Source organism: Spea bombifrons, chromosome 1, assembly GCF_027358695.1.
Source record: "Spea bombifrons isolate aSpeBom1 chromosome 1, aSpeBom1.2.pri, whole genome shotgun sequence".
NCBI lineage: Eukaryota > Metazoa > Chordata > Amphibia > Anura > Pelobatidae > Spea > Spea bombifrons.
Genome location: NC_071087.1, coordinates 57,905,176 through 57,923,071, shown reverse-complemented (window position 1 = coordinate 57,923,071; position 17,896 = coordinate 57,905,176). Strand labels below are relative to the sequence as shown.

The following is a 17,896-nucleotide window of genomic DNA, read 5'->3' as shown; positions in this document are numbered from 1 at the left end:
TCGGGCATTACACAGTCTTATTGAATTTCCTGTTGGATCATGTGCAAATATCAAACCTGATACTGATGGCACAGATCAAGAGTAAATGTTACCTTAGTCAGTAGTTTCCTTGTAAAGGTTAGTGAGGCTTAAAGGCAAATTTTACCCAAAATACAGAAAAATCAACTATATAAAGGCTTTGGCTTTTTTTTTTTTTTTTTTTTTTTTAAATTCATTTAAAACAGCACGATACATACTTTTTAGCAATTTTTGAAGGTTTCATTACAATTATTAATGCTGTAGGTTTACGTACTACTCTGCCATGCTGGCACTACAACTCATTGCCGATTTGTCTCTACACTAGCGTAACAGATAGGAATAGAATGGGGATTCAGGGGGAGGGATGGTTGGGGGTAGGCTCCCCCATAGGACTTTTTAACTCCTCATCACCATTAGAAGGGGGTATAAAGAGGCATATAACCCCCAGGATTATTTAATCCTGACATTTGTCAGACCCCCTATTTTAATGTGAGGGGGCTCGCAAGTCACCTTACAATTTTTTTGTAGCCTTTTGAGGCTCACAAGCATCGATTAGTGAATTTGGGAGTTGCCTTCTTTCTTCAGCTCACAAGCACCCGTATCTCCTGCATGCCAATGTTTTTGCAACTCTTAAGCACTTTCGTGAACACATCTGCCTGTGGTATAGCAGAAAACAACCATATTCTGATTGTATTCATTCTAACACGATATGAAGACTGCAAGAACACACACGTCTATATATGTATGTCTCTAGATGGTAAGCTTGCGAGGAGGGCTCTCTCCACCGAATGTACCGGTCTGTCAATTCTTGTCTTGTCATACCCCTTGAATTTATGTATTGTATTAAGCGCTGTGTAAACTGTTGGCGCTACATAAATAAAAGATAATAATAATAATTATGCATTATATAATTTCAAACTTAAACTGGTAAGTCCTACTTTAATAGTCCTACTTTTAACAGAAGAAATAGAAAGCACTATTGGTCTTAAGAACTTTTCATTTGCCCGTTTACCATCCAATTACAGCTGCTACACAGCTAAAGTTTACTTTGAAAAATCTTTTCATTGCTTTCATTATTGATGATTCGCACGCTGCTCAGTCCACACTTCCACTCCTTCGTTTACCTAGGGCACAAAGCCATGTGTGCAAACATTCCTTCTGCATAATTACCTTTAACAGAATCCCTTCCTAATCCACTTAACAGCTACTGCATTTAAAATATATCTTGCATATTAAAACATGATACTTCTCCAACTTACTACATATAGTTAGGATCTTGGTAAAGCAAAAAAAAATAAAACCGTAATTAACCAGAAATGCTCACAAAGATGTAGATAAATATTGTGCAAGGGAAATAGGTTTTAATTCTTACCGAACTCCTCACCAAAAATGGGACCTTTTACTTTATAGGTATAAAAATAAAACAACAAGAAACTAGTATTGCGATTGAAAGATTTAATATAGTGTGTATAGTTGAGGCCGAAAGTTTACATAAACCTAGGCTAAAGATATTCAAATTTAAGTTTTCAAAACTCCACACATTTCATGTAACCATTAATTTCTTTAGGCAGGTCAATTAAGGCATCTACTCTTTTCACGTCAAAAGTAATCTAATTCACTATATTAGAATTCCAGTGGGTCAAAAGTTTACACCAAGCTAACTGTGCCTTTACACAGCCTGGAAGATTTTAGAAATTGATGTAATGACTTTTAAGGATCTTCTGCTTGGCCAATTGTCATAATTAGGAGTTAAGTTGAACCATCCTTCTTTTCCATATTTGATGTACCCACCGAAATTATATATCGTTTTGTTATTTTAAAAAAAACTATACTAAAATAAGGGGGAAATCATGCTTAGAATTTTCTTCTACACAGTAGGTGCAAATGATGAACAATGATCCAATGGCACCCCATGCTTTCCTGCATGAGCGTGGTGTAGCGGGTGGCCTGAGGCTCCCAGCGGGGCCACGTAATCTACGGAACACTACACCATGTCCCCACAGGAAAGCATAGGGCAGGGGCGTCCAACATGTGGCCCGCGGGCCAAATGCAGCCTGCCGGACCTTGAGGTGCGGCCCGCATGAGATCCACAGGCAGGGCAACTGGGATTGCAGAATCGCAAGGTCCCTGTTGCTTTCCTGCGAGTCTCTTTTGTACCGCACAGAGGAAGCAGAACCCAGCGGAGTCACGTGAATTTGTCATATCACATGACTCCGCTCCCTTCCTGCTTCTGCTGTTCGACACAAGAGAAGTTGCTCGCGAGCTACACAGGGAGAAACAGCAGCCCCTGCGTAAGTCTGCGAGTTAGAGATCTGCAGTGCAGGTAAGAGGGTGGGGGTGGGGTTGTATGCGTGATTGAGGGAATAAATCTGTGAATGAATGAGTATATGAATGAGTGTATGTGTGATGGCATGGATGTGTAAGTGGGGGGCATGGCACAGTTAGTCTGTAAGTGACCCCATACACAAAAGGGGCAGCTACCCAGGTTTCAGCATGTATTGGCTGACTTGGAATGATAGGAGTGTGATTGCTAACAGCAATCACACTCCTATCATGCCCAGGTTCCAGCATTTACTGGTTGCCTTGGCGTGATAGGAGTGTGATTGCTGTTAGCAATTATAGTTGTATTAATATTGTTATTGTATTTTATTGTCCAATTTTGGTGATAACACCATACTTTTATTAAAAGTAAGTAACACCAAAATTGTACAAAAAATATCAATATATATATATATGATTGTTAACAGTAATCACACTCCTATCAGGCCAAGGCAACCAGTACATGCTAGCATTTGTGTGTGCTGTTATATATATATATATATAAAATATTATTATTTAATTTGTTTTTACAATTTTGGTGTGTTACTTTTATTAAAAGTGTGTTTTTTTTAATTTTTAAAGATGGGGGGTCATTTTCTGTTTCGGTTTCGATCCAGAATTTTCATTTTGGTGCATCCCTAGAATAAATAGAACTATTTAATTTTTACGTATCCAGAGATAAAACGCCCTCCTGAATTTGTAGTCACGTCAGAGGACAAAACCTTCTAGGCCCAGAAATCAGTGAGAGGCATTGTAAAGGAGTTTGTGTAATTTACTTTATTTCGATCTGCATGTCCTATTAAAGGCTGTTTTTTCTCTCAGTGAAAAATGAGTGCGGCCCCCGAACATATACATTTCTGATGAAGTGGCCCGCTGCAGGAAAAACCTGGACACCCTTGGCATAGGGTGACGGATTCAGGATGGCAGAAGATCGGTAGTGGCGTGGCAGGTCTCCATGAAGTGAGAGGAGAAGGGCAATAGTGTATGTGAGTGTATATATACTATAGTGTTGCTCAGTGTGTGTGTCTATATGGTGTAGTGCTATAATCAGTATGTGTATTCTACAGTGTCAGAGTCGGTGTGTATATGTATAGTGCTGGATTCAGTCTGTGTGTCTGTGTATACTGCAGTGTCAGTGCGCATGTGTGTAAACGTATAGTGCTATAGTCAGTGTGTGTAGGTGTATACTGCAGTATCAGAGTAAGTGTGTATATGTATAGTGCTGGAGTCAGTGTGTATGTGCCCATAGTGTTAGAGTGTATAATTTTATATATGTATAGTGTTAGCCAGTGTGTTTGTATGCATGTGTATAAGAGTGTACTGCTAGCGTGTATGGTGTTGTTTATGTTAGTATGACATTAGCATGAGTTTGTATGGCAGCAAACAGTGTTACGAGTGTGTGTATTAGTGTATGGTGTTAGCAAGTGTGTACGTGAGCGTAGAATGTTAGTGTGTGTTACTGTAAGGTGTTAGTGTGTGTCTGTTACTGTATGGTCCTAGCGTTTGTAAACGTATGTTACTGTATGCCAAGTCTTGACAAACCCCGGTGCCAGGAAAAGAAAAACATGATTGGGGAAGAAGTAAAAAAGGTGGCTCCTAACTTTTTTGGCTTGCTCTAAGGGAAGCAAACAGGTTACACAGTATTCGTGAAGTAACAACCCTTACTCAGTGATACAATTACAGATGATAAAATTCTGAAATTGGAGGTTATGTATATAAAGTGATTCTGGTGCAAACCAAAACAATGGAAAAAAAAACGTACCAGGAAAAGCAGTATACAGTATAAATACACTTCCAGGGGGTGTAAGGAAACCCTCTGTGCAGAATGTTCTCTCATTGATTTCACTAGTAACTTTACTGATCAGGATATAGTGGTTAAATGTTTGCTGTCAAAGTTAAAAAAACAGTAAAAGTTAGATTAAAATATAAATAAACGTGGCAAAGTGCATGGTTTGTCTTGACTTTTCAACACTTTCTGGTTCTAATTTTCTATTAATTCAGACATACAATATATGTGTTACTTGTTTATATTTAAAAAAAACAGCTTAAAATAATGGCTCCAAGCAAACACAATATCCACTTGTCATATATTTTAACAGAAATCTTTGAAAAAACAAAACAAATGGAAAAGGGAAAAATCTAAATAAATATCACAAGAAACAAAAATGTAAAAATATAAAAAACAAATTCATAAATCCAAAAAGTTGAAAAAATAAAATCATTCCATTTCATGGTTACTGGAATGATCAACTGAATGATTATTTGAGTAAGATGTCTGTATTGGTTTACCCAAAATCAGGGCAACACAACTTCAGTCCTTGAGGACTACAACCATGCCTGGAATTTTGCGTACGTTTATCTGTGTACAATTAGTTTAATAATTTTTTCATTGAGATCCTCGTGCTTAAACAATTGCGGCTCAAGTACCAGAGCTGTGCACCTCTAACTTAGAATCAAGGTTTTTTCCTATTCTGAACATGTGGTATTTCAGCTATTGGAGATCATGTTAAAGGTTGCAGGTTTTCAATATTCCTGAACACAAAAGAACATTCCTTTGATTATTCAAAATATGAATATGGATGGCTGTTTGGTGCAAAGAAAAAAAAAAAACACCAGAAAAGTATAATAAATCGAAAACACTATTTTGGTTATTTTAATAGAGAAGTCCCTGGAGATCTGGAAAAGATTGATGGACTTCCCAACATATACAACCCTAAACTAATCCAGGATTGCTAAATTTAGCAAGAACAGCTAAACCAAAAGGGATTCTCCATGCACGACTAGATGAAAATAAGGTTTACTAATGTCCTATAAATAACACTGCAGTGTTTATGAATGCCTGGCTCTGTCTCAGATGTCTCTTGATAAATGTATCGCAGAGGGGGTCAGTCATTGGTTGGCATGGCTGGAATGCACCACAGTTATGTATTGTAGTGCCTGTATTTATATGCAGACATAGTAAACATGGATGCCATGACTACGTACTGCTAGCCCCTAAAAGACTGAACTGTTTTGAACATAACCATACGGATTATAGCACATACCACAGACCAAAGTGAAACTCACTTAAAGCTGCTATTAGCACATCTTCACTTTTCTACTGTTGTGTCAACTTTATTCTGAACTTGGATAGCGGAGTGATGCTGATCTTAGATTATGTTGGTAGGAACCTGGTGCTCACCAAGTCAACTCCCTACAATACTTATTTCTGTAGATTTTGGCAGGGCTATTACATAACTTGGCGAACAGTAAATGGACGATTTGTCAAAAGGTTCTAGTGGCTAAGTAAGCTAACTTAATAAGTGAATAAACCCACTAATTAACCCAATCTGTGGATGACACAAAGAAAGAAAAAAAAAAAAGTACACTCCAGGTTTACCATAGTTATCAGAGTTTTCTATAGGTCTCTTTGTTCAACTGGGTAGAATGAAATGGTGTAGATGGTCTTTTCTTGGTAAGAGTCACCTACTGTATGCCGGTCCCTAACATGAAATGTTACAGTTATACTGACTACTTTACTGCAGCATATGGTTTATAAAGCTGCAAATACCATTTTTAAATCCCTGAACATTCTTTAAAATGAACAAGTTCTATTTGTCATTTTATCCCTTCTTTCATTAGAAGATACATTCCTGCCAATTAAGATTAATGCCACAGGTCCTATGGATTTAAAGTCAACTTTAACCAAGCATCATAAGTCATTTCCAGAAAGCCTAAGGTGTTCTGTTTCCTCCTGTCATGTGAAGTATAGGCATCCATGCTCCCAAGTGCCAAAAAGGAAGGCCATAGTGGAAACAAGGTCCTTCCTCTTCAGGAACCACACCATCCCCATTACATATGTAGTCTATTCCTACACCCACTCCCACAGAGGGGCCAAAAAGGCAGATCCACTTCCCCCACCATAAACTGAATCTTCCTCACCATAAACTGAACCCAGCTCCACCGCAGCCTTTCTAGCAATTAAAAACATATCTGAATAAAAACATTTAAAAATAACACTTGCCTAAAACAAGAAAAGTACTTGAAAAAAGAAAATGGCCTCAGCGGATGCCAAAGTCTGAGCTTAAGCAGCTCTGTAAGAATAAAAAATGGTTATGGCTATGAAAGGAGGCTCAACCAGTTATTAAATCCAAAAAGATTCACTTACTTTTTCCACCAGCACTGTGAGTGCTTATTGGGCGTGTTCAATAAAGAAATGAAAGATTATCATTGTTTGTGTGTTATTAGCTTAAGCATATTATGTTGGTCTATACTCGTGACTTAGATGTAGATCAGATCACAGTTTAAGTCATTCCAAAGGGTTCATTTACTTTTTCTAAATATATAATATAGATTCGTTATTTTAATCTATAGACACTTATTTAGCATAGGTTTATTTAATGCATAGAATTTCAAAATGTAGGGTTCGGGAACAATTATAAAACAACTTTAATATTTAACCAATTATGATGCTTACAGTCCTAAGGACGCATAACCGTGGTGGTATTCAACTATTTTACTTTTAGGACTGCCATCAACTTCCTTAATACTAGCAGCATGGAGTGATTCAGACAGGTCATTGATATGGGAGTTAAGTATGCAAGTTATATTCCTTATCTGCACGTTACAATAAACGTGTTACATGCAAGAAATAGCATAGCAGTATTATATTAGATGTTGCTAGATTAGTTTCACTGTACTTTTCTGTGCCCGATTCTTATTAGACCTTAGCACCTGCAAACCCACGAAACTAAGGGATTATTTCCACCTTGCCTACTGTTATAGCTATTCTTCCTGTAAACACTTGTAATCCAGATACATTTTGAAGATCATGTTTATGGAATTACATTGTCTTTATAAAGTAGTAATAAAAATACACTACAATTAATTATTAAAAATTAACGTTTTGTTTTGAATAGGTTGGGAGACATGTGGTTTAATTGCTTTGTCCCCAATAATGTACCTGGTACTTTATCTGTAACAAACGGTCCCACTTGGTAGAGTCATCACAGCAGCTGAGCACTCCATGACCAAAGTCTAAAGCAGATCCCATGTAATGTGATAGATGCTACACCATGGATACAGGTAAATGATAAAGAAGTGCTTGTAAGCACTGCCCGGCATCCTCATTCCAGCTATGCCTGAAAGGGCTGTCAACTAATTAGTGAAATAAGGGCCCACCACAAGTGTTTATATGGTCAGCAGCAACTTGAGAAGTTGCCCAGGCGGCAGGGACGGACTGGCCTACAGACATACCGGCAAATTCCCGGGAGACCATGTCACTTGGGACTGATCTTAAGTCCCTCCACCCGAATATGTGTGATGGCGGTCGTACCTATAAAAGTGATCTGTGCCAATCGAGGAACATATCTCCCGTCCACTGCGTGTCTGCCAGTCAGCGTCGCGCTGGATATGACAAATATTGCATTACAGGTTTAGATCAACTGAGAAACGTTTGGCGTTATGTTCAGTTGATCTCTGTTTCCATGTAGTTCTATACCGGCAATGCGTGCGTAAGCACTGCATCCTTTATTTGTAATTGTTACATTTCTCTTTTGTTCTGAAAAATATCATGCCGATTACCCAAATAAAATGTATTCATTCATAAAACTTTTTTTCCTCTGGTCCGTGAAAAACGTGTAAGATATAAGAGCTGGCCCTCATACTGAAAAGTTTGGAGACCCTTGGGCTAGAGGAATTAAGAAAAATTCAGTGATTAGTATCTAAAATAGATGTCCATGTTATTAAAAAATGTGTTCCTAAACTATTTACATTACTTGGCAATGCATTATTTTGGAAAGGGATATATTATCTAAGGCAATAACACCTTTTTTGGAACGCCTACAGCCATATAGACAAGAATGAAGCAACAATGTTAAGCCAGAAAAACAGACTATTATTGTTTGAAAATTAATTAACGCTTATTCTTTGCTTCTGGCATAATTGTGCTTCTAAGTGAAATTAGGAAGCACATTTTGATCAATTTAGAAATTGTTATTAAAATTATATGCAGTTTCTAAGCCTTTTGACTTCATGGAAATTATGCTCTACAGCAATGAGTGGCAAAACTAGCATATCGATTACCTGTGATCATCTAAAAGGGAAATTCCAGCCCTTGCATGCAATTTAATGCATATGATAGATAATTGATCCTTTGAAATGTTCATTTGATCCCACCGGTAAATGCATGATGGGATAATGCAGAATAATTCCCCCAGGTATGTGGCTTGCCGGATGTGCGTTCAGCTGAACACATTTCCGGCTGCCTGCACCCATGTGATTAGCATTCTCCCTTAGTGCTTATATTTAGGGATAAACTCAAATGCCCCTGTTGATTAGGCCAATCTGCAAGTGCATTAAGAGTGGTGTTCTTAACAGATCTGTATAGTGTTTCTACAAGAAAACACTCTGTGTGGGTCATGGAGACAGAAAGGACTGCCCTACTTTATGCACAGTACCGCGTACGCAGGGACCGTGGGATTGCGGTACCAGATAACGCTGTTCCAAAAATTGGGACAAAGGTAGAGCTCTGTGGGATAGAGTGGCAGAATCGGGACTGTCCCCCACAAAGCAGGACAGTTGGGGAGCATGCAAACTGCAGCAACATGAATATTTCCTTAACCGTGGCACAGCCTTCCTACTGTTGGTCCAGAGACAAAGGAATGCAACATTTCAAGAAGAGCAAACAAGCACTCAACCATGATGTTTATAGAATTGTAAGCTCGCAAGAGCTAGATTACTAGATTGTAAACTCGCAAGAGCAGGGCCCTCTTCTCCTTCGCACCAGTTTGTTATTGTATGTGTTATTGTATGTGTTTATAAATTGTTCTAATGAATGTAACAGCGCTGCGGAATCGGCCGGTGCTTTATAAATAAATGTAATGTATGTAGTAGAATCTAGGAAAGTCTATTGACCTAAACCTAGGGATGAAGTTGCCAAAGAATAGTTGATGATAATCGGAGGGTATTTTTATGGCATTATTCTAGGGGAATGAGGAGCGAAGTTGGCAGATATAATACAAATGAGACCTTCAGCTGAGGACAAATCACAGCCAGCTGGGGCAATGCAGTAAAAAGTAGCCTATTTTAAAATTATAATAAGATTAATTGAATGTATATTTTCACAGTTTCAAAAAATTCACAAAATTTTTTATGTGTAAATAATTTAATACTAAAGCACTTGGCTTATTCTTTAAGTTTCCTCACCGAAAAAGGATGCTTATAATTGACAAGTAGGTCTGGACCAGTCCAAAGAAACCAGCACATTTTTTGGATGCTGTTTTTGTGTGATTTAATTGCACACGTGGAAGCGCAAGTAAATCACACAAAAACAGCATCCGAAAAACGTGTGATCTATGGCTGCTGGTTTCTTGGGATTCTCACAAGGAACCTAAACTGAGAGGTCCCTTTAAATTTCCATAGTGTCCCCTTGCAAATGTATTGGAGGACTACTTGGACAGACACATGGGATCGCACCAAAGGATCCATCTCGATGACCTATTCATTTCACCTAGGCAAATACTAGGCATACTCTATCCTTAGCAGACACACACTTTCTGGTTCTTCTTCATGGGCCCACCTGAACCCAGGTCCCAATCTGACTGGCCCACAACCAATGGATTTCCCAATACTGGCCTGGTAATATATGATGCTTCTACTTGAGCATGTGTATGATGATCAATCACATGTACATCTGTAGGGTGAGCGCAACCTATCCTGCATAACCAGTTTTTTCATTAACCTGTAGTTGTCACGGAGATCATACACAATGTAGAAGGCAAGGCCTGTTGTATAATCCGTTGCTGGCACAGCTTTCATACACTCTTTCATTCTTAGGTTTAAATCATGATTTTAATATTATTTCATAAAGTATTGCTACTGATTGCTACTGATTCTTTGGGAAGAAGCAGCTTTATAATATAAGAAGTTGCCAAATTTTGTAAATATTTGTTTTCTATCCTTATGTTGCCACCTCTGTTCTTGTAAATATTGTAGTAGAAAAATACACAAGTCTTGTTGCTAAGTAATATTCAACGCAAAAACAGGTTCACCAACATAAAGTCATGATAAAGGGATCTGTTAAATTTGGACACCGCAATGGAAAAAAATATCCGTGGAGGTAATACTTTGCAGCTCGTTCAACCTACCTGAAAACAGCTAACCCTAATTGTCACATACCTCAGTGTAAGTATGTGTATGTGTGTGTGTAGACATAAACATACGTACACACATTTTTAAACATAAACACACAAACAGGCATATCAAGGGACCACTGCAGTCAAAATTCATAACCAAGATGTCTGAGAGCACAAAACATGAATCCCAAGGAGGTCATAGTGCACGGCCACATCCACTAAGAAGTAAACAGGTGAGATAAGGATTAAGGCAGCTGGTGGCAACATGGACACTTAAGGACAGCACGCAAGCAGCACTAACACTCATCAATAAGCAAGGGGGTGCGTGGCTGGCAGGGGTGAGGGACACTTACTTTGTCACTGTAGTCCTGTTCAGGTTCCTCGGCTCCTCTCCTCCTGAGCCCATCCATGGCAGGGCTGTAAGCAGGGCACGGGCAGGGGTATTAGCACGGCCAGGTGCAGGTGAGAGGGGGATAAGAGATCGCAGTGATCGGCTGAGACAAGAGGCGGATCACACGCCACCCGGAAGCTGGAGAGACGAACTCCTGTTACTATTATTATGTTCTCATTATGACTCCTCGCTAACACTCCGTTGTTCCTCCCCTGTGCCGTCTTCTGGGTTTACTCCAAGAGGTGCGGAGGTATCATGAAGGCTGCACCCTGTTTGCAGTCGCCGGGAGGGAGCGGTTGGTATCACGCTGTCCTGTGCCCTCCTGGAGGTGACTATCTGTGCAGTGCAGCTCTCCTCCCCCTCGTGACGAGTAGAGGAGGAGGAGGAGGAGAGCTGTGGTGAGAAAGAGAAACAAGGCGAAAGACGCTGTCAAAGTTAGAGGCAAAGAAAAACAAAACATTCATCATCTTCCAGGATTCAGACCTGCCCTAAAAACCAGGAAGGGGGTAGGAGGGATGGATCATGGGTGGGAAGATGCCATAAACATGAAGGGCTTTTATGACTAAAAATAGGGATTTGTGGGACTTTTTGACTATTACTTTACTTGCTGTTAATAAAAAGAAGATGGAAGGTGCCAACTGGCTCTTTGAGACTAAAACGTAACAGTCACTAGTTATACTTTATACAATAATGATCAACAAGTATGATCAACCCTGAGCTCCCACTGTCTCTGGGTGAAGACATTGATTGCCTTGGACCATCAGAGACTGACCACAAACAGCCCTCCAGCTCCATTGTAAACAAACAACAGGGGTGCAAGATATTTCAGGTCTTCTACTGCCATGGTATGCATGGATTTAAAAGCCTTTGTGTTTGGCAGGTTGGCACCAAGAGCAGGTTCCAAGTTTTATAGATGAGCCAGTTCTACATGTCCGATTGTAAATTGTTTTAGTAAAGTTATGGTGGGCCTGATTTGATTTCCCTCTAAATCCAAAGGAAAGAGTGTTTAAAAAAAATCACATTGCATGAAAGCACAGTATTTGTGATTTACATTTTTATGGAGTGGCATTGTGTGTAGGGCAATTTTGTTGGGTAGATATAAAAATATATGAGGTGGAAAAGAGGCAGGTAAACACAGAATAAAGAGGGTGGAAATTATGTGATTAATAACAAAACAATATGTAACTATATGTAATTATCTGCATTTGCAATTATGAGAGTGATGAGCTGCCCATTATTTTATAAAATGTTTTCCTTTGCCTCTTTGCAGCAGGACTGATAACTTCTGCAACCTGAGTGTCTGACAGAGCTTCACGTATACCCTGGGATCTGATACTCATCTCTATGGAATAAGAGTCCTTGGGTATACAGAAGTGTCTTCTAGAAGACTTGGAGCTTTGCATGCCAAAAATCTTATTAGTGCTTAGTGCAGCAAAGGATATCAAAGTGCTTTTCATTGTTCATGACCAAGAGACTTGGGGTGCTGGTGCCTCTGCAAAGGGTATCAATACTCTTTCTGTTTTTGTTGTTCAACATTCTTTCTGTTGTGTTTGTGCTAGCTAAGGAGGCCCTATTCCATTAGAGCTACAATTAGAGTACTACTTGTTGGAGACTGGTGCCTGCGCAAAGGGTATCAAGATCCCCTCTGTTGTTGTTGGCCTTGGGATTTTGTATGTTAGCTAATGAGGGTCTCATTGATTAGAGAAGCAACTTGTGTATCGTTTGTTGGAGACTAGTGTCACTTATGTTGTTCCTGATCTTGAGGTTTGGAGGTCTAGCTAAAGAGGTTCTAACTGATTAGAGCACCATCAAGATCCTTTCCATTTTTGCTGCAACATGTGTACTAGTAAAAAAGTTGGTAAAGAATGGTGCCTCCACAGATGGTATCAATGTCCAAATGTTTTTGGTGACCTTTAGATTTAGGGTGCTAACTAAAGATATTCTTTGGAGAAACAACTAGATTACCATTTATTGGTGACTGGTGCCTCTTGCATGTGGCATGAAGATCACTTCTGTTGTTGCTGATCTCGGGGTTCCAGCTAAGGAGGTTCTAATTGATTAGAGCACCATCAAGATCCTTTCCATTGTTGCTGTCCTAGACATTTTGGATGCTAGCTAATGCAAGTCTAATTGATTATAGAAGCAGCTCATTCATCATTTGTTGGAGAGAAGAGCCTCTGCATGTGGCAGATCTTGAGATTTGTGGCGCTAGCTAAGGAGGTTTTAATTGTTTAGAGCAGCAACTCGAGTAACATTTGTTGCAGACTGGTGCCTCTGCAAAGGGTATCAAACTTCTTTTTCTTCTTGCTGTCTTTGAGATGTGGGATGCTAGCTATTGATTAGAAAAGTAACTTGTGTATCATTTGTTAGTGAATGGCGTGTCTGCAGAGGGTGCTAGTTAAAGAGGTTCTAATTGATTAGAGAAACAACAAGAGTAAAGTTTGTTGGCAACTGGTGCCACACAAAGGGTATCAAGATGCTTTCTGTTATTGCTATCCTCAAGATTTTGGATAATAGCTAATAAGAGTCTAATTGAGAAGCAACTCATGTGTCAACTTTTAAAAACTGATGCTTCTTTCTTTAGTAAATAACGTTGAAAAAAGACCTAAGTCCATCAAGTTCAGCCTTTCTACCTAACCTTCTTACTCTTGATCCAAAAGAAGGATACTTCATATTCTGTAATCAGGGGAGAAATTCCTTCTTGACTTCAAAACGCAATCGGATTTCCCCTATTTATAGCCCCATATGTCATGCCTTGCTAAAAATATCCAGACCCCTTTTGAAGGCATCTAGTGTATTTGATAACTCCACCTCCCTTGGCAGTGAATTCCATACCTGGCAGTGAATTCCATACCTTTGTTATCCTTCGTGTAAAGAATCTCTTCCTTTGTCGTCTATGAAACCTGCGCTCTTCCAGTCTCATAGGGTGACCTCTTGTTCTTTGTACATTTCTGTTAATGAACAAGTCACTGAAGAGCTCTTTATATTGGCCCTGCATATATTTACATAATGTTATCATTGTTATCATGCATGTGGTATGAAGACACTTCTGTTGTTGCTGACTGAGATTTTGTATGCTGGCTAAGGAGAGTCTAATTGATTAGAGCAGCAACTCATGTACCATTTGCTAGAGACTGTTGAAGTCTCTACAAGGGGTATCAAGATCTTTTCTGTTGTTGCTGACCTTGAGATTTGAAGGTTCTTTCTAAAGAGTTTCTAATTGATTTAGAGCAGCAAGGTGTGTAGTACTATTGTTGGAGACTGGTGCCTCAACAAAGGGTATCAAGTTCTCTTCCATTGTCACTGTCCTTGAGATATTGAATACAAGCTAAAGAGCGTCTGATTGATTAGATAAGCAACTCAAGTATCATTGTTAGAGACTGGTGCCTCTATTTGTGGCATGAAGATCACTTCTGCTGTGGCTGACCCCAAGATTTGGGGGTTGTATCTAAATGTGTGTCATTTCTTGGAGACTTGTGCTTCTGCATGTTTCATGAAGATCAGTTCTATTTCTTCTGACCTTGCGTTTTTAAAAACTGATGCCTCTGCATGTGGTATGAAGTAGAGGACTGCGTTGGGAGGCGGGTGCCGCGGGATACCTGCCAAAAAACCTGCGGGTGCGGGCGGTCTTTCTGGAGCTGCGGGCGGGAGCGGGCGGTCAGGCACTGTACCTGCGGGTCCCGGTAATCCTGTGCAGTCCCGCAAGGATGCCTTCTCGCTGCTCCATTACAGTGACACCACTTCCTGTGACTCCGCCTTGTTCCTGGGCGGAGCAAGAGAAGAGACGCTGTGAGGGAACATCTCGAGGACAGCCTTGCGGGACTGCGCGGGAAATCAGGTAAGGAGGCGGGCGTGATTGGCCACAAATGTGGCGGGAGCGGGTGGGATTGGCCACAAATGTGGCGGGAGCGGGCGGGAGCGGGCGGGAGCGGAACACCGACATTGCGGGAGCGGGATTCAAAACAGCGGGAGCTTGTATGAAGATCACTTCTGTTGTTGCTGACTTTGACATTTGGGGGTCTAGCTATGGATGTCCTATTTGATTAGAGCCGCAACTAGTGTACCAGTGGTTGGAGAAATGGTACCTCCTGAAATAGTACAGACACATGCTAATATCTTACGCTCATGTACACACATGCTAACACCATATATTAACACACACACTATATGCTGATATACACACTCATGCTATTGCCATACTGTAACATAAACAACACCATACACACTAGCGCCACATTCTTATACACATGCACACACGCACTGGCTTACACTATACATATATAAAATTATACACTCTAATGTTATGGACACATACACACTAACTCTGGCACTACAATACAGTAGACATACGGACTCTGGTACTATATCTTATATTATTATTTTATTATCTTTTATTTATATAGCGACAACAGTTTACGCAGCGCTTAATACAATACATAAATTTAAGGGGTATGACAAGACAAGAATTGACAGACTAAGACAAACCGATACATCAGATGGAGAGAGCCCTGCTCACAAGCTTACAATCTTGAGGGAATGGGGTGACAAACATAAGGCACAGAGAAAGAGTGAGAGGTAGTGTGGTGGTTGTATCAATGACAAGCAGCTAAGATGGTATGCTTCTCTGAAGAAGTGGGTTTTGAGATGTTTCTTGAATGTTGGGAGGGAGGGTGAATGCTGAAGGTTCCTTTGGAGTAGATTCCAAAAATATGGGGCAGCTCGAGTGAAATCTTGTAGACGGGAAAAGGAAGAGGTGATAAGTGAGGAGAGTATTTGCTTATGAGGGCAGAAATGTATGGAGGAACAGTATTATGGATGGCCTTATATGTCAGTACCAGGATTTTAAATTGAATTCTAAGGATAATTGGGAGCCAGTGGAGGGTTTCACAGAGTGGGGAAGCAGAAGAGGAGCGACGTGCAAGGAAGATAAGCCTAGCAGCGGCATTTAGGACAGACTGTGGAGGAGAGAGTCGAGACAGTGGAATGCCAACCAGAAGAGTGTTGCAGTAGTTAAGACGGGAAATGATAAGTGAATGAACCAGAGTTTTTGTGGATTCTTGGGTGAGGAATGGGCAGATACGAGAGATGTTTTTTAGGTGCAAGCGGCAGGATCTGGCGAGGGACTGAATGTGAGGGATGAAGGAAAGGTTAGAGTCAAGGATGACCCCAAGGCATCGGGCCTGGTTAGTAGGAGAGAAAATCGTGTTGTTAATGGTGATTTCAGATTTGGAGAATTCAGGTAGTGGAGTGGAGATGGAGGTAGGGAAGATAATGAGTTCAGTTTTAGAAAGAGTAAGTTTCAGGTAGCGTTGTGACATCCATGAAGAAATAGCAGACAAGCAATTGGTAATACGGGACATGTAGATTTGGGTATCATCTGCATATAGATGATACTGGGGGCCAAATGAAGTATAAAGAGAGAACAGCAGAGGGCCAAGGACTGAACCTTGGGGGACACCAACCGAAAGTGGAAGGGGCAATGATGTCTTGCCAGAGAAGTTGACAGAGAAGGAACATACTGACTCTAGCGCTATACATATACACATGTACACACATCCTACAGTATAGACACACACTCACAGACTATACTATACATATACACACACACTGACACTACAGTACTCTAGCACTATACGTATACAAACAAAACACACTGACTCTGACACTACAGTATACATATACTGACTCTAGTACTATACATATACACACGTACACACTGACACTATAGTATACACACACTCGCATACACTACTACCCCTCCCTTCCCCTCTCACCTCATGAAAACCAGCCACGCCGCAGCCTATTTTCTGCCTCCATGAAGATTATCAAGATTTTTTCTGTTGTTGCTGACCTTGAAGTTTGTGGTTGTTTCGAAAGAGGTTCAAATTAATTAGAGCACCATTTTGGGAGACTGATGCCTTTGCAAAGAGTACCAATATCCTATACGGTGTTACTGGCCTATTTTTTATGCAAGCTAGTTAAGGTCTATTTGATTAGAGAAGCAACTCTTGTATTGTTTGTTGGAGACCTTGTGTCATGCTCTACCCAGGCTACAGAGCTGCATGTCTTTTGTTTCCCTGTTTTGCTGTGGTCCATTTCTGGATTTATGTATGTTCTGTCCTGAACCTCTGATTCCTTGATTCCAGTTTTGCTCTTTGCTTCAGCTCTGTTTCCTTTATAAGGTGTGCCCCACCCGTGTGTTCTGTTTGTCTCAGTCTGCAGTCTACAGGTATGTCTCTCTGATATGCTTATAAATTCAATGTTCAGTTTATTTCGTACCTCTGTAAGCAGGCTTTAGTGTTAGGACCCACCGTCATTGGAGTACTTTGGCGTAGTGGTGGGCTAAGCATACTATGGCCATAAGATGTGACAGAATCTCCAATAGTTATCATACAGTCCTAGGCCAGTTCCTGTATTTATGTGTGTCAGTCTGTGATGTCTTGTATCCCTGGTAGAGGGGTGTCCTGTCTTGAATCCCTGTAGAATGGTGTCCTGTCGTGTATCCCTGGTAGAGGGGTGTCCTGTATTATGTATGTCTTGTCTGGTTATGTTTCTTGCTTGGTCTCTCTGTTGCTCGCTCTGTCCCCCTTGCTTGTTATGTTTCTTGCTTGGTCTCTCTGTCTCTTGCTCGCTCTGTTCCCCTTGCTTGTTATGTTTCTGCTATATCCTTTGCTTAGCTTCCATACTCCTAGCCTGCAGCATCCTGCACGTGATTCTAGTGATATGTTTCATACCTGCTCCAGGGTGCCTGCAGGATATCACTTTGTTTCATTTTTGACTACATCCGCTGCTATGTCAGGGCGCTGGTATGTGGCTGCACAACCCTAGGTGCTCAACACCCGGGTGAGTGCAGTCGCCCTGCACCAGGCCCTGTCCAACTCCGCTACTGCACCATAACTCCTGCACACAATCTTTGGGCGCTCTGGGTCAATACAGTCATCTGTATGGACCTGGTTCGTGACACTTTGTTGTTGACGCTACATGTGGCATGAAGATCACTTTTGTTGTTGCTTACTTTGAGATTTTGGGATCTAGCTAAGGAAGCTATAATTGA

At 40.5% G+C, this 17,896-nt stretch overlaps 1 protein-coding gene across 1 annotated transcript in view; it reads right to left on the bottom strand.

Annotated features, from left to right (window-relative positions):
- Positions 1-11,190, bottom strand: part of CDS1 (CDP-diacylglycerol synthase 1) — a 29,762-nt gene extending 18,572 nt beyond the window's left edge. Inside the window, exon 1 of the mRNA XM_053461735.1 lies at positions 10,805-11,190. Coding sequence (XP_053317710.1) covers positions 10,805-10,861 — 57 coding nt within the window. The 5' untranslated portion in view covers positions 10,862-11,190. The remainder of the gene's footprint in view (positions 1-10,804) is intronic.
- Positions 11,191-17,896: the final 6,706 nt, after the last annotated feature.